At 44.7% G+C, this 22,129-nt stretch overlaps 1 protein-coding gene across 3 annotated transcripts in view; it reads right to left on the bottom strand.

Moving 5' to 3' along the window:
- Nucleotides 1-4,958: 4,958 nt before the first annotated feature.
- Nucleotides 4,959-22,129, bottom strand: part of ZC3H18 (zinc finger CCCH-type containing 18) — a 59,410-nt gene continuing 42,239 nt past the window's right edge. For 2 of the 3 annotated variants that reach the window (XM_053399964.1, XM_053399965.1), the window contains exons 14-19: nt 20,948-21,100; nt 19,580-19,740; nt 10,946-11,151; nt 9,198-9,294; nt 7,586-7,682; nt 4,959-5,891 (exon numbers count right to left, since the gene is read on the bottom strand). In XM_053399964.1, the coding sequence (XP_053255939.1) occupies nt 5,687-5,891; nt 7,586-7,682; nt 9,198-9,294; nt 10,946-11,151; nt 19,580-19,740; nt 20,948-21,100 (919 nt within the window). In that variant the 3' untranslated portion in view covers nt 4,959-5,686. The remainder of the gene's footprint in view (nt 5,892-7,585; nt 7,683-9,197; nt 9,295-10,945; nt 11,152-19,579; nt 19,741-20,947; nt 21,101-22,129) is intronic. The other variant, XM_053399966.1, reaches the window with a different exon arrangement.

Raw genomic sequence — 22,129 nt, 5'->3', positions numbered from 1 at the left:
CACAGGTGGAGCCAAAGACAGGTAAAGCAGACCAACTCTGGATTTGTGCTTCTTGAAAATAAAATTGCTGTGATATAAATCGAGGGTTGGACCGCATTCGAAATAACAGTGCATCGTTCTGGTCACCTCGCCTCAAAAAGAATATTGTAGAGTTGGAAAAGGTTCAGGAAAGAGCAATTAAAATGATTGAGGGCGTGGAGGAAAAGTTGCAGCATTTGGGACTTCTTAGTCTAGAGAAAAGGTGAATAAGAGGTGACACAAAAGAAGTGTATAAAATTATGCACAGCACAGAGAAAGTGGATGGAGAAAGGTTTTTCTCCCTCGGAATGCTAGAACTAAAAGTGAACGTTGGAAGATTCAAGACAGATAAATGAAAGTCCTCCTTCACTCACGGTGGAGTTAAACTACGGAATTTGCTCCCACAGGAGGCAGTGATGGCCACCAACATGGCTGCCTTTAAAAGAGGAAATGACAAATTCATGTAGGGCACAGCTGTCAATGTCTGTGCATAACCCTTGATGGCTATGCTCAGCCTCCACAGTCAGAAATGCTTCTGAGTGCCAGTTGCTGGAAACCCCAGGAGGGGAGAGTGCTCTTGTGCTGGGTCCTGCTTGAGCATGAGTAGGCAAACTAAGGCCCGGGGCCCGGATCTGGCCCAATCACCTTCTAAATCCGGCCCGCAGATGGTCTGGGAATCAGCGTGTTTTCACATGAGTAGAATGTGTCCTTTTATTTAAAATGCATCTCTGGGTTATTTGTGGGGCCTGCCAGGTGTTTTTACATGAGTAGAATGTGTGATTTTATTAAAAATGCACCTCTGGGTTATTTGCGGGGCATAGGAATTTTTTCATCCCCCCCCCAAAAAAATATAGTCCTGCCCCCCACAAGGTCTGAGGGACAGTGGACCGGCCCTCTGCTGAAAATGTTTGCTGATGCCTGTGCTTGAGGATTACCACAGACATCAGCTTGGCCACTGCTGGACTAGATGGGCTACTGGCCTGATTCAGCCATTGGCTTTTCTTGTGTCCCCTGCTGAGAGCCATAAGGGCCACAGTGAAACTAAGGAGGATGAAGTGGACAGGCAGGGCGACCCCCTGGACTGGCTGTTAAGTAGGAAGACAGGCAGGTAGGGGAAGACTGAGGTTGGTGGTGGTTGCCTTAATTGACCAGCCTCTGCTAGTCTCCCTCTCTCCCTCCCTCTCCCTCCCTCCCCTCTCCCCCCCATCTCAAACAGAAACTTAAGGAATTGCGTGATTGTTGAAGCTGATGAACTGATAAGCGCTTGAGCTGAACTTCCTCTTTGGTTTCCCATAGGAAGGAGGGACTCATCCAGGGCAGGGCTCTTCACTGCCAGCCCCTGAAGCTAACAGGCACCTTCAAGTGAGCTATTTCTGTTCACTGCGGGTGTCACTGGTGCAACCAGCCAATCAGGGCCCAGTAAAGGCTACACACCTCTTACATAAACAGACCCAGGGTGACACCGCCAGTTCCCGCTCCAGCACCAGGGTCACAACTTATGTCCTGGGCTAGCTTGACACCTAAAGCCAAGGCCAGAACTCCAAAATTAAGCAAGAATGGAAAGGTCCCAGATAGCTGGCCGATACCTTTTGCCACAATATCAGTTTTTAAAATCATAGCCATCCTGTAGGCCCCTGAGTATGAGGTCTATGCATGGATGTATTTTAGTGATCAAAACAGAGTCCCAGTTGCACACCTGCACCATCAACAGGTACATAAAATGCAGAAATTCAGCAGGTGCAGATTTGCTGATCAGAGCATCTCCTCGCCAGAAAGTGGGGGAAGAGAGTGCCTCTCCTCATTTAATTTCAGCTTAATAGGTATTGCTCCCAGGCAGGTACTCTCTGGGATAGCGGTAACCCTTAAGACTTTGGTGACATTAGTGTTGCCCTACACAGCAAGGAGGACCACCTTATGTCCTCCAGATACTTACGGAAGAACATGAGCCTGAGTGGGTGGGTGATAAAAGTGATTCCAAGCAACTGGTATTCCAAGCAACGGCCTCGGTCCAGTATACCTGAAGGAGCGTCTCCACCCCCATCATTCTGCCCGGACGCTGAGGTCCAGCGCCGAGGGCCTTCTGGCGGTTCCCTCATTGCAAGAAGCAAAGCTACAGGGAACCAGGCAGAGGGCCTTCTCGGTAGTGGCGCCCGCCCTGTGGAACGCCCTTTCAGCAGATGTCAAAGCGATAAACAACTAGCTGACATTCAGAAGACATCTTAAGGCAGCCATGTTCAGGGAAGTTTTTAACGTGTGATATTTTACTGTATTTTTGGTTTCTATGGAAGCCGCCCAGAGTGGCTGGGGAGGCCCAGCCAGATGGGTGGGGTATAAATAATAAATTATTATTTTATTATTATTATTATTATTATTATTATTATTATTATTATTATTATTATTATTCAGAGGCATCCTGCCTTCAGCAATGGGGATGGAAAATAGCCATTGTGGCAAGTAGCAATTGATAGCCTTGTCCTCTGTTGCTCAGGTTTTTTTAGCAAGTCCATAATCTTCTGCCCACTGAAAATGCAACTGTTACATAAGAGTACCAGACTTGGGAGAGCCGGGTCTTAGCCTTGAGTGTGGAAAGCAAGACACAAGAAGAGTGCTTTGGCCTGACCCTACAGGTATCTCCTTATATTCCCTTGAGGTATTGTGCTGTTTTAAATACGTAAGCTTTTACGATGTTGTTTTAAACAGCTTTTTATTACAAGTGTTCAGTGTAATTTGGGAAGAGTCTCTGTAAGTGGCTTGTAATAAGCATAAGAACCAAAAACTGCATAAATACCAAAAGAATGCAGTTAAACCGAATAAAAATATAAAGCCCATAAACACCCACCCAAACTTCAGCACAGAAAATGGCAATTAACAGCTGAGCGTTTAGCATAATTCGTCAAATTACAAAGATACTTGTAGAACCAGAGGTGGATAGGTGAGGAGTGTGTTGAAAGGCTTAAGGGTACTTGAAGTGAGGTCAGCAGCTTTCTGGTCCCAAGATGTGTGGGTACTGACCTTTTCTCTTTTTTTGTGGGGCTGGGTGCGGGGGAATATCACTATTTGCGTCCCTTTGCTGCGTGACTAACATAAAATGGAGGTGTAACTGATTTCAAAGCACAGGTGATGCAATCTTGCCTGTTGGTCTGGCTTCAGGCATCAGTGACCAGTCCAGCGACTGGAAGTGTGTAAAATACACACACCCAAATTGCTGGTTTGATCAAGATAGGTTTAAAAAACTGACAAGAACCCTAAGATGACACATTTGTTTATCAGTGAAAGTTAATAGAAGGCCAGTGTGCATGTCATGCTGACACGCAGGAGCTTTATTTACGTATTTCTCTGTCCGCCCCCCCCCCCATGTCTATAGGCCTTTCTTCAATTCAAGCATCAGTTTCTGGCAAGTCAGTAAGACGTAGTCAAGGAGGGCAGATGGGAAGCAGAGCCTGGAAAGGGGTTAGATCAGTGGCCTGTGAAATGCCCTCTACAACTAACAGTGGCCTAAGGGGGAATTGGATGTTAATACTGGCTGCACAGTCAGTAGAAGCTCATGCCCATTAAAATGGGAGGCCACAGCTCCTTGAATAATCTTGCCCATAGAACACCCTGGTTGGATCGGAGTGAGTTGCCCTTCTAGTCCAGTATCTAGCTCCCCCCAGTGAAAAGCCAGATGCCTCCAGAAAGTCTACCAGCAGAGTTGGATGGCATCAGCCTTCTGCTTATGCTCTCCAGAAACTTGCATCCAGAAGTAGCATACTGCCTCTGAAACTGGAGGTTTTACTTAACCCCCACTTGGCCTTCGTCAAGAATGTGTCTAATCCTCCTTTAAGGCCAGGGACCATGGCTACATCCTATGGCTGCAAATTCCATAAATTAATTCTGCATCACATGACATATATTTGCTTGATATGAGCTTACTTCTCACCAGTTTTATTGACAGTTTTCATAAGCAGTGACGTTATGTGAACAGTGATACTAACAGGTGTTTTATTGTGTGGTGAGCACAAGTGGGCTGGAGGACGACAATGGTTCCTGTTTTTAAAATGTAAGGTCAGGGACAAGTGGTTGTCAATCCCAAGCCCTCTTTCTCCTTTTCTGGAGTTCACAATTAGCTTCTGTGAGTTCCTGGGGACTGGAAGAAAATTGACGGGGATGAGGGAAGAAAAACAGGGGAAGCCAAACCATTTGAATGACCCAAAGATCCAGTTTAGTTAGACGGAAAATTACGCTAGCGTGTCTAATTTGAAAGATACCTTTAAAGACAGGAGTGGACAACTAGATTTGACTAATGGACTGCGTCTTTTTCTCCTCCACCCCGTGAGCCAAGTTTGCAGGTGAGCTGGGCCTACCATTTGTCAGTCATCTCATGCCACAATGAATTCAGCTGGCCCACTTTCTTCTGCATGTTGTTTTGAAGCCCAATTGGGTCTTCTGAGCACCTGGCAGGGCTGTCTGCAAGCTCTGGTGATCAGCTCATTTGAGCACATTAAGCTGGAGTGCAATCTTCCTTGCATAGCAAAGCAGGGAAGAAGGCAACTAAAATCTCCCAGAGATTTTTCAATTCCGAACAGTATTGTATTTTATTGATAGTTTTAATATTTTAAAGTTTTACTACAAAGTGGTATATCATTTTTGCCAAATACAACCTATCAATCATGGAACACACGCAGCAAAACCTGGTAGCCTGAGGAGAACTTTGGCCAGGCTTAGGTTTCAGCTAGACAGCAAGAGATGCATGTTCAGCTTTCCATCTCATGGGAGAAGGTACCTTAGACATAGACTTTGATTTTGAGGGGGAACAAGCTCAAACCCACACATTTTTAAATTCCCTGCAGGAATTCCCAATCCACCTTTCATAGGAAATTTAAATGACTGATGGTGGGAGTTTACCAGGCATTCTGAGACAGGACCCGAGATGGCAACAAAGCATGTCGAAGAAGAGAAGCTGTTTATCAAAATACTTTATTTTCAGCATAACCCCTCAAAAAAAGAAAAGACCCCTCTTTTTAGACACACATCCTGACGAAACCTTTGCTTTTCCATTTTTTTTAAATCAACGAAAACAATCTTTTGCTTAAAATAAAAAGACACATGGGATCTTCCGACCAGACTTCCATCAAGGATATCTATGCAACTGGTTTAGTTCTTGTGGGGGGTAAGGTGGAGAGGGGTGGGAAGAAGACAAACAAACAGAGGTGCAGTGGGTGGGTGGGGGGACATTTCCGGCAGATGACAGAGCGAGTTTTGGCTCTCTCTCCTTACACAGCATTGTAGAACTGCATTGCTGAAGACACTCAACACACAGCAGGGCTAACTAAGGAAACACAACTTGCAGCTAGCAGTGGAGGACAGAGCAGAGAAGGCATCTGGACAGGGCTGCAGTTAAGAGTCCTCTGTGCATGATGGACATGGAAAAAACATCAACGTGGCTGCCTCCGCCACGGTGCCGGCAACGCGTGGGCTGGGGAGGTAACCGGAGGGAGCCGTCTTAGACCGCCATAAGGGGCGGGTGGGTGTTCAGCTGACAAAACTCTTCTCTTTTCAATTTATTATTTTTTTAAAAAGGATCACAGCCAAAATAAAACTGAACTGCAAAATCCGAAGTGGCTGCTTGTATGTATGCTATTTATAAAAACACAGAGAGCAGTCTCTAATCCAGGCTGGCCAAGGCAGACTATACTTTCCCAGGGATCTTGGCTCGTTTGCGGGCAATGGCATCTTCCACAGCCTTCAACTGCTTCAGGAGCTCCTCCCGCCGTGACAATGTGCTGGACTTGCCTGATTTCGCAGCAGCAGCTGGGCCCCCGGGCTCAGCTGCTTTGCCTGGGATGCTTGTAACTTTGCTTGAACTCTTGGACTGCGGTGACAGCGGGCGCTTCCTGTGACAGAAAAAAAGACACAATGGTAAGAAATAACCAGGAATGTAGGCCAGGGGCTCCAGGAAGAGCATCCTCCAGGTCCATTAATAAAAATAATCTTTTAGTCATACACGTATTTTGGAGTCACTTGCTAATGCTTATTTATTTTTATATTTATATCCCACCTTCTTTCAAGGAGCTCAAGGCATTAATACAGGGCTTTCCCCCTCCCAATTTGTTCCCGGGTGCTAGTCCAACACTCTAACCACTACACCGCTTTTCTGAACAGACACCCATCCAAAGAGTCTTACAATAGAAACAAAATAGTACAAAAATTGGGATTTATTGATGCAGCCTATGCTAACTGCATGCAACATTTGAAACAGCAACCCAAAAGATCTGAGGGCACCAGGCTGAGGAGGGCTCCTTACACCTCAAGATGGGTAGCAGCTCTCCATGGTCTGAAGCAGAGTTTTCCTAGGTCTGCTTCTAACTGGAGAAATCATAGATTGTCACTACATGAAAAGTGGATGCTCTATCATTGAGTTAGGGCCCTGCTCTGTCCAGAAAGGAGAGTTGGCAACTTCTAGTGCTACACACTCTGTGACTTCACCAGTTAGGGAGTTGCTTGCCAACCGCTTTTCCCCACCAGGCAACCTCTAGCATCCAAAGTTGTAGACAGTACAGAGTTCTCAGGAAAGGAATGTTTGCAGGGGGAAGCTCTAGTCAAACCAAGGGGATTTTAAAACTTTTTTTTTTTTTTTGCAGCTGGAGAAAAAATGTAGACAAAAGAGCTATGGGACATTTTGCGTTTTGGAGACCAGGGATGCTGTGCTATGATCCCACCCCCAGCATAGACGACTCAGGGTTGTATCCAATGCTAGTCACACTCAGAGGGAGTCCCATTTAAATTAAATGGCATGACTAACACAGATCCATTAATTTCAGTGCTTCTGCTGTGAGTAAAGATTAGCTGGGTGTGACCCTCGAGGGCAACAGAGCCACAACATCAGCCATCAGGTCCAACCTACAGTCCTCACCTTGGCAATGCAGTGGCAACAATGCAAACAGCTAAAAAGTCTACTTGCTAAATAAGGCCTCCAATCTTACACCTCATTGTCCAGCCTGCACTGGAATCCCAGTTTTTGCAGGAAGTTACTGAGTGTGGGGTGGGTGGGTGTAAGATGCAGCAGATTCATGTACAAGCTTTCTGGCATCACAGGAATCCAGTCGGGAAGAAAAAAAGCAACCATTTAAAGTATGGCAGTCAGGTGCTCTGACTGGGCATTATTCAGGTCCTCAGACAGTCATCTCCATCCCTGTGGTAATTCCCCACTTTAATGCCCACGCAGCAGCATCCCCTGCCCTTTTAGGTGATGCCCTGTGAGGTTACACCCAAGACATTCAAGATATACCACCTGTCCCATGCCCTCTGGGGTTGCTTCAGGCCTTCAGACAGGTGATCCCCAGCCTTTATGAGTCATAGGGCAAGGGATGACCCAAATGGGCAACTGGGCTCTATCGCCTGTGACTCACAGAGGTTGGGGATCACCCGGGGGTGGCTGTTGCAGCTATCAGTTGCTGCCTGGGCATGTGAGCCCTTGCCTCCTGATGTAGTTAAAGCATGGCAGTCTTCAAAGAGACCGCAGGCAGGAAAAAACCAGGCAGGAAGCCAAAAAATGCAGCAGGCCAAGATCATGGAGCACAGAACTTACTTATCTGCCTGAGCAGCTGAGAGCTTCAGGTTAGGACCCCGCTGGCGGTCTTGTTTGGGAGAGGAGAGCCTCCCTGCAGGTTTCCTATCACGGGTACCTGAGGAAGGAAGAATACGTCAGGTAGTCTGAGTATGGTGGTTGTTTCCATATGGTGCGCCCTCCCTCAGAAATCACTGATTGAGGAATGGGGTCAGTATATTTTAATGCAGCCTTTACATAATGCAGCCTTTTAATGCAGTCAGTATATTTCAATGCAACCAGCTGCCCATGAGATGTACTGGAGTGCAAGTTACACCAGCCCCAGGTAGCACAGCTGTACAATGCCGGGGCTGAGGAGACATCAAGTCCAAAATATATGGAGGGCACCCAGTTGGGGATGGCTGTTTTAAAGGGGAGATTCAATAGCAACAGCAACATTACAATTCCCAACAATTCAAACTGCAGCTGTTATTAATGATCCCTTAAGTGTTCAAAACATTTCATGTACATTATCTTAGTAGCCCTAACAACAACCCTGTGAGGCAGGTCAGTGTTCTCATTTCTGTGCTGAAGGTGGAAAGCCGAAAGAGAGAGAGAGAGAATGAACACATGACCATCTGCCATGAGTTCACAGCAGAGGTGAGATTTGAACTGGGGACTTTCCAGCTTCCGGTTTCTTAGCAACACCAGCTTTGATTTGTACAATGCATTTTTTTCAGGTGGCAAGATCAGCATAAGGAATGTGGCTCCTGATGCTCTCAGGAAAAGTTGTTGCCTCAGCAACAGTTAAGCAACTCCAAGCCTGGCACGGCAGATTGTGCCTCTGGCTGCAGGCACAGTCCAGGCTGAGTATACCGGCAGCAGCTCTGGCATGTCGGCCTTAATGAGCTTGCAACACAGTCAGGGGAAAGCCTGGGATGCCAGCTTTTGGCTTTTATCGTGCAAGAGTCAGAGCTGATCATCTAACAAATACTTGGGTGAGGGCAGGGAGCAGCTGGGGATGTTGCAACTAAGCTGTTTTCAGCTGAGCATCACGCCTGCATTTTTTTTAAAAAAGGTAAATAAATAAAAGCAGAAACTGAACCCTGAAGAAAAAAACCATGTATAAAGACAGGAATGTAGGAAGTTGCTTTATAGCAAGTCAAGATCATGGGGTCCATTTAGCTCAGGGTTGTCTACACTGACTGGCAGCAGCTCCTCAGAGTTTCAGGCAGTACCTGGAGACACCAGGGATGGAAGCCAAGATCTTTTGCATGAAAAGCACATACTCCACCACTAAGCTCCTCACTTCCGCTGGCTGTAACAAAGGTGGCATTGGGCAACCGCACTGCTGCCCACACATTTTCAAGTTTGCCTTTGAAGTCAAAAAGACAGGCAACTCTCTCTTTTTGAAGTGGTTCTCAAGGATCTGACAAGTGCACCAAATTCCACGGCAATGAGCTGAGTGTGTATGCATGCATGCGCATGCGCACACGGCAACTGTCACCAAAAAGGGCATCTGTGCAGAGTTCAAACACAGACAAGTGGCTGAACCCAGCTTGGTGACCAGACCAGAAGTAGACAGCTGAAGTATTTGCATGTGGAGAGGCCTTGCAACAGAGGTCTCCCCTCCTGGTCCCACACACTTCCTCACCTCTGTCTGGAGAAAGGGTCATCCGCTTGGCTGGAGGAGAAGCCTGCCTGTCTTTGTCAGAGGGCTCGTACCTTTTCCTGCTTCCTTTGTCAGCTGCCTGCAAAGAGAATGGAGGGGATCAGAATGAGCCAGGCTCATGCATGGGAACACCACACAAACACACACACACACACACACACACACACACACACACACACAGGCTGGCCTGTCAACGAGGCACTCTCCCTGCAGCAGGACATTTGTGCTCCAAGTCTTCACCTTGCTGGCTCTAGCCAGAGGCTCTGTTGCACATTTTCCGAGGAGAAGGTCAGAGTGCGGCTGGAGGCTGGCCCAGAAAAGGTGTGTGTTGTGGCCTTGAGAGCATGCGACTGGTCAGGTGAGTGCCTGCCTTGGGCAGTTAGTCAATCAAGCAAGCAGCAGCCTGCTTCCACTTTTAACTGTCCTCTCCCCCTAGAGCAATGGCACCTCCAATCCCACCCTTCGCAGAGGTCAACCGTTCCTCTTCAAGCTGAAACCAACTGGGAGGCCAGAAGCAGAAAAATCCCTGCTATTTCCATGTGCTGCTTTCCCAGCAGACTACATGCTGCTCAGTCTGTCCCCAGTGCTCTGCTTTCTTGTGTAAACCTAAAAGCTGCTTACTACTGTTCTGTCCCACTCTAGTGTGACTAACAGAGAAATGCCTCAACTATGCCCAGGGACAAAAGTGACGAGAGCTTCTGGGTGGTGTGACTGGCAGTGGCCCCTGGGGGAAGGTGCCACGCATGCTGTAAATACAAGAACACCCAATGCACCTTCCAGGTGTTTCAGCAATGTACCACTGTGCCGCTGTCCTTCCCATCACACATATCTGACCTGTTCTAATGACAGGCAGTTTGCTCATAACAAGTTAACCAGCAGGGCTGCATGGTGGGTGCATCTTCAGTGCTGTTTATGCAAGAGAGGCCCCTGCAGGATTGCAGGGACACAGAGCAGCCTCTTACTGGATCAGACCAGAAAGTCGTCCAACCCAGCGTTTATGTTCCACACAACAGACAAACGGATGCCTCCAAGAAGCCCACAAGTGTGATCTGCCTGCTGTCCCCCTTCCCCAATAAGAAGTCACTGATAAGAGCTCCCATATGACATTGATCAGTCAAATTGGATGACCAACTCTAAAGAAGTGGAAGCCTGCATTTGGTGAAACAGTTGCTATCTGGATCCCATATACCTCAAATTTAACTGGCTGATCTTGGGTGTCCTATAATATGAGAGAGGCAGAAAAGCTCCTCTCTTCACCATTCAGAATTCAGCAGGCACCTGCTTTATTCCTTAAGCAGCTGCTGAAATCTCTTTATGTGCTGCCAACTTATGCATGCAATTAACTATCTCTAATAGTGGATCTCTTTAAATCTGTACATTTTTTTTTTGTTTATATGAAGCAGTTAGACATATTTTTTGCAAAGTAGTAAGTTCTGCCTGTGGTGGATCAGATCCACTTGCCCGCTATCTGAGCCAGCCCTTTACACCTCATCCTTGAAGCAGGACCCTCATTTGCTTTGAGGACGCCTTGTCGTCACACCTAAAGGCAGCTGCTGGGCGGACCCCAAGTCAGAGGAAGCCTTCTTGGGCCCCTGTAAGTATTATTCAATATTATCAATGCCCCAGAGAGAAGTGGGAAGCCCCCTCCCCTCCAACTGCATGCAAGGAAGTTGAGGGATGGCTTAAAATATTTAAGGAGACCCTCTCAGCCCCCCCCCAAAAAACCTCACCTTGTTCAACAGTGTTAGTTTGATTTCTTTGTGGGCGCTGAAGCCGGCTGGCTGCGGCTGGGGCGGTGGGGGCTGCTGAGGTGGGGGTGGCTGCTGAGTTTTACCCCCTTGCACGGCCTTGGCTGGCTTGGGGGGCTGTGCTGGGGCTTCCCGTTTCCGTTTCTCCTCCTTGATGTTGCCGCCACCTTCTTTTTTGGGCTTTCCTGCTAGGAGCAGAACATGCTTTGGTGATCAAAAAGCCAGAAAGTGCTCCTCCCCTCCCCAGGTTTCTGTAAGCAAGGCCAGGGGACAGTCAACATGACAGCAACTGTGGAAAATCTGTGCTGAAAACTAGCAACATTATGTAAGCTATGGAGCATTTCACAGAGGAAATTGCCTTATACAGAGTTCCATTGGTCTACCTGGTCCAGTACTGTTTAAACCACTGGTCTTCAACCTGGTGGGTAAGGGCTCCCTAGTGGGTTATGGCCTGATCCAAGGTGGGTTGCAAGAGAAGCACTAGCATCATGCAAATATATGGTAAAAGATTAAGGAATGGGTCCCCAAATGTGTGTTTGAGTTAAAAGTGGGTCCTGGGTCTGAAAAGGTAGAAGACTACTGGTCTAAACTGACCGGCAGTGACTTTCCAGCATGTCAGGCAGGAGGTCTCTCCCAGTCGTACCTGAAGATGCTGTTGGGGATTCAACTTGGGACCTCCTGCATGCAACACAGATGTTCCACTGCTGAGCTATGACCCTTCCTCTAAAAATATAGCACAATTCTAGTCCTCATTATTCAGAATAAAGGACTGGACCAGGAGTGTGAGGGAGCAATGCAGAGTAAGAAAATGAATGGCTGCTCATTAAATCTGGCAAGAAGCAGCTGTATTTGAGAAAAAACTTAGCTGTGCTGAGGAAGAACCCCAGAGTGGAATTTTAATGATGGAGATTGGACATCTTATCTGGGAGTTATTTATAGCCGCAGCCTGTACACAAGTTGGTGAACAGTGGAAGGAAGGGAACGGAATGTGAAATTACTTTGTAAACACTGCAGGGAACTGAACAAAGGAAGATAACAATTATCTCTCCCAACGCACCAGACCTGAGAACACCATTTATGAAGGACTACACATGTGAAACGGATTTAATATTTATGAGAATTAACAGTGGTGCTGTATGTAAGGAAAGAATTATGGTCAGCTGCGAGAATGGACTAACATCATGTGAAGGTTTAAATGGATATTGAAGAATATATGGACACAAGAGGAAGTGATGGACATGTGTTTGCAACAGGAACGGGAAACCTGATTTTATGAAATTGTATTAAAGTAATTAGGTCTGATTTGTAACAATTTGGAAAACTAGCTTCCGGAGGCGGCGCCAACGGCAATGGCGGTCTCCTTCTAGCTTGGAGGGAGAAGCTCCGCGGAAATCGGGTCTGTCTGCTACGGCGAAGCGGAGACCCTTGTGAAAATCACAGGCAGGAGAAGCCAGTGACCGTGGGACTCGGCGGGCACCTGTAGCGCCCCCCGGGCTAGCGAAGGGACCCCGTAAGGGGCTCCAGAGCGCAACGGGACATTGGCACGGTGCTGAGAGTCGATCGCTTTTTCCGTGGGGTGAAGCTGCACAGCTGTTGCCGGAGAGCGCTGACCTTTTTCCTGTGACAATTCGGCTGCTAAACAACTACCCGTGAGTAGGTGAAGTTTAAGAATTGGGACTTAAAGGAGAAAAAAAGGATTAATTCGGCACTGAAGCGGGAAGGTGTAAACAGGAAGTCCGCCTTTCCGTTTTCTGTACACAGCTCAAAGCAAAGACTCTTTAAGCTAAAGACCTAGAGAGTGGTGTAATAAAAGCTCCAAATCCGAACATCAAAGTGAAAGAACTCCCCCCCCAGGCTAGTGGAGGGGGGGGGAAGAGGGAAAAGTGACTTTTTACTTCTGGAAAAAATAGAGACAATTATCTAACTCCTGGGAACGGACTGCCAGGTCCACTAGAATGGTTGCACTGAGAGTCGCACTATTTATAGACAATGTAACTTTTTAATGGTTAACTCTGCAAAGGAGATACTTGTTGAAGGTCTTCTCTGGACTTGAAACTGTTGCTTGTTTTCTTGAGGGGGACTTAGGAAAGTTGGAAAAGATTCTTTATTGTAACTTTAATGACTGCTACAGTGTCCCCCTAGAGGAACATTGAAGCTGCACACCCAGCTGGGGGATTTTTCCATTCTGGACTTTGGGGATTTTCCATGGTAAGACTTGACCGTGGGATCGACCTTGATTCATAGACAAAAGTGTGATGACTGATAGGACAACAAGATCGGGCAAGGCTAGAGTGCAGCAGCCCAGCACAGTTTCCCAGCAACGTAGATCATCTGTTCCCGGCCCTCCTGTGACACAGGGGGAAGATTTTGCACAAGCTGGGTCAAAAGGAATGGCTTCAGAAGGGGATTTTACTTCTGTGTTAAATAAGATTTATGAAAAATTGGAAGGCCTAAGCAAACAAGTTACGGAACAATCAACTAAAATAGACAGGAATACTGCCAGCATTAATAATCTGGGACAGAAGGTGAATTCCAATACAGAATCTATTGAAAAATTGCTGGAAGAATCTGCGTCTAATCGAAAAATAGCTGAGGAAGCAAAAGAAAAAGCAGTGGCTGTAGAGGAAGAAATAAAACCTATGCGCAAACAGATTGGGGACCATCAGTCACTTCTGTCTATGATTGAACTGAGGGAGAAACAGACCAATCTGAGGATCAGGGCAGTACCGGAACTTGAAAAAGATAACCTAAGTGACTACCTTACGCAGGAATTTGGAGGTGGAGAAAGACTTTAAGATAGTAAGTGCGTTTAGACTTGGAAGAGGAGGGAGAAAAAACAGGGTGAGAGACTGTTTGGTTACCCTCCGAACGAAAGAAGAGAGAGATAAAATACTGAGTGCGCACTTCCAGAAGACTTTGGAGATCAACGACTCGAGAGTGGAGATTTTTAAGGATATACCAAAACATCTATTGGATCTTAGAACCAACTACGGAGATCTGGTGGCCCTACTGAGAAGAAACAGAATTGTTTTTAGGTGGGAATTCCCCCAGGGACTATCTTTTACCTTTAAAGGGAAAAAGTTCAAAATAAGATCAGTGGAAGATAAGGGAAAATTTTTGAGAGACCACAAAGAAGACCTGCAAAAAGAAGTACTAGAAGAGCTAAGAGCTTTAAGATCAGGAGTACTAGACATAGTACCACCACCTTTGGGACTGGACAAACTAAAAAAAGCGATACCACAGTCAGAACAAGAAGAACTTTTGGGAGCAGTTGGAGGAGAATAGAACAACCACACCATGTCTCTGCAATTATTAAGTTGGAACATTCATGGATTTAATTCCCCGGAGAAGAGGAATAAAGTCTTTCATTTATTGAAAAAGGAACAATTGGACTTAATTTGTTTACAGGAAACTCATGTGATAAGGCTTCACAGGAAAGTACTGATTAATAAAAGATTGGGTCAAGAGTTTATTTCATCGGACAAGGTTAAAAAGAGAGGAGTTGTTATTTATGCCAAAGAGAGCCTATCACCGAAATTTGTTTTTAAAGATGAACAAGGAAGATTTGTGGCAATTGAGATTCAATCACAAGGAGAAAAATTTCTGACTGTAGGAGTTTATGCACCAAATGAGGGGAAATCTGAATTCTTCAAGAAATTGCATGAGACATTGCTTGACTACATGGACTACAACATTATTATGATGGAGATATAAATGGAGTGGTATCTACAAATATGGACAAGTCGCAGAGACAGGTTGTAACTAAAGATGGCAGACTACCAAAAAACTTTTTTTGAACTGACTGACAATATGGACTTGATTGACATCTGGAGAACTAAGAACCCCCTTGGAAGAGAGGGAACATTCTTCTCTGAAGCCAAAATGACATGGACAAGAATTGACCAAATATGGATAACTAGAGGACTGGCACCTAAGACTCGAAAAGTGGAAATTTGCCCAAAAACTTGCTCCGACCATAATGTGGTGAAGATGGAGATGAAACTAACACCAATCGGTTCCTTCAGATGGAGGATGAATGACACCTTATTTAGAGATCAAGAGGTTACCAAGAAGGCCCAAAAAATCTTGAGAGATTATTTTGAGATAAATTTGAATACCACGGTTGAAAAAAGAGTAATCTGGGACGCATGCAAAGCGGTCATGAGAGGGTTTCTGATTCAACAGAACGCAATAAAGAAGAGAATTCAAAATGAGAAAAAAGATAAAATCCTGGAAAAAATAAAAGAAGGAGAGAAGAAATTAAGAGCGAAACCAAAGTCGCAAGAGATTCTGAGAGAAATAAAGCTATATCAAGTACAATATATGAAAATGATAAATCAGGAAGTAGAATGGAAAATTAAGCAGATGAGACAAAAGACATTTGAATCGGCTAATAAATGCGGGAAACTGCTAGCTTGGCAGATGAAAAAAAGACAAAAATTAAACACCATCACAAATTTGGATGTGGAAGGAAAGAACATACAGAATCCATTGGAGATTAGAAAGTGCTTCCAGAGATATTTTAAACAACTATATACACAAGGGCCACAGAAAGAGACTGATTTAGACCAATTTTTAAGAACAAATGGATTACAAAAAATCTCTCAAGAAAATAAGATAATGTTGAATCACAAAATTACAGAACAGGAGGTTGAAGGTGCCATTCAGAACATGCAGTTGGGTAAATCTCCAGGGCCGGATGGTCTAACCTCCCAATACTATAGATCTTTGAAAGACTGGTTAATTCAGCCACTAAAGGAGGTCTGTAATGAAATTTTGGAGGGGGAAAAGGTGCCAGAGTCGTGGAAGGAAGCTTACATTATACTTATACCGAAAACTGAGTCTGAAAAGACACAACTCAAGAACTACCGCCCCATATCCCTGCTTAATGTGGATTACAAAATTTTTGCTGATATCTTGGCTAATAGATTAAAAAAGGTATTAGTTAAAGAGATACATAAAGATCAAGCCGGCTTTCTCCCAGGTAGACATCTGTCTGACAATACGAGGAATATAATTAACATTTTGGAGAAGCTGCAAGTGAACATCAATACCAAAGCAGTTTTAATCTTCATAGATGCGGAAAAAGCTTTTGATAATATTTCTTGGAATTTTATGAAGAAAAATCTTCAGGGAATAGGGGTGGGCGAAGGGTTTGAAAATGGTATAAGTGCAATTTACTCAGAACAAAAGGCTAAGTTAATAGTCAATAATGTGATGACAGAGGAATTTAAGATAGAGAAAGGGACACGACAAGGCTGCCCAATTTCCCCATTGCTTTTTATTTCGGTTCTGGAGGTTTTGCTGAATATGATTAGAAGGGACCATCTGATTAAAGGTATTCAGGTCGGAGCCAAACAATATAAATTGAAAGCCATTGCAGATGACCTAGTTTTGACGTTACAGGAGCCAGAATCTAGTACGAAAAGAGTATTAGAATTGATTCAAGAATTTGGTAATGTGGCAGGATTTAAGCTGAACAAGTCAAAAACTAAAGTGCTTGAGAAAATTTTTACACCAATTGAGAAAGAGAGGTTTCAGAAGGAGACAGGTTTAACATTAGTTAAGAAAGTAAAATATTTGGGGGTTAATATGACTGCTAAGAATTTAAATTTATTTAAAGATAACTATGAGAAATGTTGGATAGAAGTGAAAAAAGATTTGGAAATATGGTCAAATTTGAAGCTTTCCCTGTTGGGTCGAATTGCAGCTATAAAGATGAATATATTGCCAAAAATGTTATTTCTGCTTCAATCATTGCAAATTTTGGACAAGATGGACTGTTTCAAGAAGTGGCAGAGAGACATTTCCAGATTTGTCTGGCAGGGCAAGAAGCCTAGAATAAAATTTAAAATATTAACTGACGTAAAGGAAAGAGGTGGATTTGCCTTGCCAGACCTTAAACTTTACTATGAATCAGCAGCATTCTGCTGGTTGAAAGACTGGCTGCTTCTTGAGAACACAGACATTTTGGACCTAGAAGGTTTTAACAACGTTTTTTGGATGGCATGCATATTTGTGGTACGACAAGGTTAAAGCACATAAAGCATTTAAAAACCATATTGTCATGAAAGCATTGTTCAATGTCTGGATAAGATACAAAGATTTACTGGAAAATAAAACCCCAAGGTGGTTGTCACCAATGGAAGCGAAGGCTCAGAAAAAGCTCAATATGGAGGCCAAATGGCCGAAATATTGGGAAATACTGGAACAAGAAGGAGACAAATTGAAATTGCAGAGTTTTGAGAAATTAAAAGATAAAGTGCGAGACTGGCTTCATTATTATCAAATAAGAGAGGCCTATAATTTGGATAAAAAAATTGGCTTCCAGGTGGAAAAATCAAAATTGGAAACAGAACTGTTAGATCCCAAAACTAAGATACTTTCAAGAATGTATAACTTGCTGTTAAAATTGAATACGCAGGATGAAACGGTTAAATCTGCTATGATCAAATGGGCACAAGATATTGGTCACAACATTATGTTTGCTGACTGGGAACAGTTGTGGACCACCGGTATGAAATTTACGGCATGTAATGCCTTAAGAGAGAATATTATGAAAATGATTTACAGGTGGTACATGACACCAGTCAAGCTTGCAAAAATATATCATTTGCCCGATAATAAATGTTGGAAATGTAAAGAAAATGAAGGTACATTCTTTCACCTTTGGTGGACGTGCCCAAAGATTAAGGCTTTCTGGGAGATGATATATAATGAAATGAAAAAGGTATTTAAATATACCTTCCTGAAGAAACCAGAGGCCTTTCTCCTGGGCATAGTCGGCCAATTGGTGCCAAAGAAGGATAGAACTTTCTTTATGTATGCAACAACAGCAGCAAGAATACTTATTGCAAAGTATTGGAAGACACAAGAGCTACCCACTTTGGAAGAGTGGCAGATGAAGGTGATGGATTATATGGAATTGGCGGAAATGACTGGCAGAATCCGAGACCTGGGAGAAGAGTTGGTGGAAGAAGACTGGAAGAAATTCAAAGACTATCTGCAGAAACACTGTAAAATTAATGAATGTTAAAATGATGTTGGATTGAAAATAAGTGGCATTAGCAACAAAGTTAATAAGAATATGCAAAAATGAATTGATAATGGATGAAAATATAGAGTTATAATATGTTAAGATATAGAGTTAAGATAAACGAAAGAGGGTAAGGATTTGCTGATTTGATTATTTAAATGGGAATACAAAAAGGGGAGGTGTGAGGAGGCCAAGGAAACAAGCTAATGAGTTTAAAGTTACAAAAAACGGATTTGTTTTTAATTCTTTTTTATCTATTTGTTTTTTGTATTTTGTATTTTTATTCTTCTTTTTTCTTTTTTATGTATTTTTGTATGTTCTCTTTTTTGTATCTTTTTCTTTCTATATGACTTTTTTCTATTTTGTAAACTTATGTTTTTGTAAAATCTCAATAAATATCTTAAAAAAAAAACAATTTGGAAAACTAATAAAAAAGAAGAAGGCTCTCTCCATGCCCTTCATAAAGATGCCAGGGATTATACCCAGGATCTTTTGTACGCAAAGCACTGAGCTCTGGCTCTGAGCTGCAACACTGGAAGTGCTGTCTTTTCTGACTAGCAGCAGCTCTTCAAGGCTTCCAGCTGAAAAGTTGGGAGGGCTCTCCTATTACCTGCCACCTGAGGTCCTTTTAAGTGGCGACTCAACCTAAACCAGCCTTCCCCAACCTGGTGCTCTCCAAATGCTTTGAACTACAACTCCCATCAGCCCCAACCACATTTGGAATAAAAGCCGCAAGGCTCTGATTAAGACCTTTGAGATGGTTATATAGTGAAGTTTATAAAATATTAAAATACATGCAATCCAATCCAAAAATATGTGAATGTCCTAGAGCTCTGCCCCTTCCTACACAGAAGTAGTTTGGATACTGTTACCCATGCCTTAGTAACATCCAGGCTTGAATATGTGGCTTGCCAGATTCTCCTTGAAGAAACTTTGGTCGGCTCAAAATGCAGCAGCCACATGGGCGACATTTCTCTAGTGCATGCACAAAGAAGGGTGCTGGCAATAAGCTTTATGGCTGTTTATGGTTTGGGACAAAAGCTGCTCAAGGATGGCCTGCTCTAATATCAACCCACCTGGGCCTTAAAGATAATTGGTGAGGCTCTTCTCTGGGCTTCCCTTGCCGGCTGATGTTACACTGGTGGAGTCTGGGAAATTGGCTTTCCCTGCTGTTGCCAATGAATTTGCAGTGTATTTCCACTGCTTAAAAAGGGCAGAATTTTGCCTTTAGAAACAACAGACCACATACATGGTCTAAGCTTGCGTTACTCATGTGCCATGATCGTGAACAGATATGATGAGCACAGCAGAAGGACCTTTCGCTAAAATAATCTGCATTCTACATCCAGAATAAATAGTGCTAGTGAACTGTGTTCATGAAGATTTCACACGTCTTTCCGTCTGCTAGTGAAGAACATTCCAAAGCAGTCTGCAAATAAGGGCAGCAAAAACAGGCAAGTCCGGTAAGGGGGGGGGAGGGGAGGGGAAGTGAGCAGCAGAGGGGAATGGAGACTGGCAGTGCCACAGGAGGTGCTTGAAGAAACACAGGAAAATCACATTCTGGAGGCAGAGTGGCCTACCTCTCTCCTTCTTCGGCTGCGCTGGGGTTAGGGATCTGGAGCTGGCCGACGAAATCGGGCTGGCTAGGTCAGCGTACATGTCTTCTGAGTCAGCGCTCCGCACAGAGCTGCTACTGGAGGAGGCACTGGAAACGGACGAGACGCTACTTACACTCAGGGACCTGGGTTGGGTGCGAGGAGGGCAAAGATACAAGTTAGATCCAGAAGAACGGGTTGAAACAGCACCCCAGTGGAGAATAGTTTTGCTTATGTAGTTTTGCTTATGCCTTGCCTGTGTGGTGTACTGGTTAGAGACCAGGGTTCAATTCCCACCACCCCAGTCATGAAGCTCACTGGGTGACCTTGGACCTGTCACTGCCTGTCAGCCATACCTACCTCACAGTCATACCCCCTTCATTTAGAGGCGGAGAAAACCATGTGCACTACCTTGAGCTCCTTGGAGAGAAAGGGGGGATGAAAACGCCAATAAATAAATAACCTGGTGCCCTCCAGGAGTCCCAAAACATCTGGAGGGCACCGGGCCAGTTTAGTACTCGACTAAAAACTGGTTTCTTCCTGTTGTCTGTCTGGATACAAGTCGTTCCTCCCCCCCTCCATGGGCTGAATTGCTGCGATATCAAGAGGACTTTCACAATCAGTCAAGATGCTCATGAGCACTTGTCCGCAGCAAAACGGTGGCCAACTGTGCTGCTCCAGCACAGCCTTTCCTAACTTGGTGCCCTCCAGATGTCGTTGGGACACCAGCTCAGATGGGAACCTTTTGTATTCATTGATGCGGAATCTAGAATCTGATGCAGGGAGCCCCAGGAAAACATAACATTATGCAAAACAGACTGTTCATGTCATCATTGTTTTCTCTGCAATCTCCTCCCTACCCTCACAATTTCAATTCCTTCTTGGAAATAGATTTAAGGATGTCTTCCTGCAACAGCTAAATTAATATAAGGAAAGAACTGCAAGGCACCGTATTGAATTAAATGCAAAGTCAAATCAGCTGATGACACATGCTTGATGCTTCTTGCCACAAGGCATGGAGGTAGAAACATTTTCAGAGGGCGCAGTTGGGGTTAACCACAGGGAGAAGATTGTACCTAGCATGTTCTGCTTCTGAACCATCCTGACGATTCTGGCTGGGCAAAGTCACAGGATATGCTGCGGAGGCAGATGCTTCGACCCAGCATAGCAATTTTAAGGTCTTTATAAGAAAAGCTGATTTCTGGGCATTTCCCAGTTTTTACTCAAGTAGCCATGAAGGTTGGCAGGATGCTTCCTTCAAACAAATCCTGCTTTAGGAGAAAGATGCCTCATTCCGCATAAGTAGCCACATGTTTTACTCTTCCAGCCCAGAAACAGAAGGAAATATCTCACCTGGACTTTCTGGACCCAGACGGTGATGGGGAGATGGAAGCTGAGGAGGACCGAGAATGAGATCGAGAGAGGGATCGGGAGATGGATCTTGAACGGGAGCTGGACCCACTATAGCTGCTGCCGCTGCCACTCATGCTGCAGCTGATGGCCCGCCTGCAACAAGAAACAAGTTCAAGCTCCCTGTTACATACCAGGTGGACATCAGTGCAAGACACTTTTGCTGGTCATTCTAGGGAAATCTTGATGCTTGCCATACAGGGGCACTCAGGAATACACAGCCACCCACAAACCCTTACTTAGGATGGGTGAAAACCAACAATATCAGCAGAATAAATTCTAAACAATAATTAATATTAATAATACAACATATCAGTGGCTTGCTATGTAAGGCATCTCCAAGTGACTTATACAATAATAGCTCGCTTCCATGTGGATGTGCTGGGCACCTAACAGCAGGAGGGAGAGGGCTAAAGTGGATTCTTGCAAGTAGGGATCATAATGGAGTAACTCTGCTTGAAAATCCTTGCTGTGGGGCAGTGGAATCTATTCTATGGCAATGGGTACTGCATGTGAGCTGACTTCTGCCACAAGGGACCATCCCCATGGCGTACGGGCCCAAGCCCTAACTAGGGATAGTTTGGGTGGTGAGTTGGCTGAGCAATACATTACACTCTTTGATGTGTTTGGAATCAGTTGCCTGGGATTCCAAACAGGAGAGGGCTATTGCGTTTATAGGACTCCCACTGGGGTACCACCAACTGGTTTTAAAAGAGGATTAGACAAAATCGCAGATGATAAGGCTATCAATGGCTAATAGCTACAATGGCTGTGCCTCCACAATCAGAGGCAGCAGGCCGCTAATTACCAGTTGTGGGAAACCAGTCCTCTTGTGGGGCAAAGGGAGGCTGTGCCCTTCCTTCCTCCCCAAAGTGATCACAGGGGAGAAGAGAAGGGATTCCCCACAGATACTTCCTGGCATGGACCTATTTCTCACCTGGCTTTCAGTCACAGAACTCTAAAAACCCGTGGTCATGATTCTAATGAGGAATGCTAAGGAAGCCATGAAGGGCAGGGAAGTTTCTCTCTTCTGTCTTCCGGATGCAGCTCCCACAGCCAATGAAGCAAGCAGGGTCAAAAGAGCCCCAAGAGAACATAGGAAACAAGCGGTTTCTTTTGCTTGCA

The sequence above is a fragment of the Podarcis raffonei genome, chromosome 8 (genome assembly GCF_027172205.1).
Source record: "Podarcis raffonei isolate rPodRaf1 chromosome 8, rPodRaf1.pri, whole genome shotgun sequence".
Lineage (NCBI taxonomy): Eukaryota > Metazoa > Chordata > Lepidosauria > Squamata > Lacertidae > Podarcis > Podarcis raffonei.
Note: the sequence above shows the minus strand (reverse complement) of the source record. Positions and strands in the feature narration are given on the sequence as shown.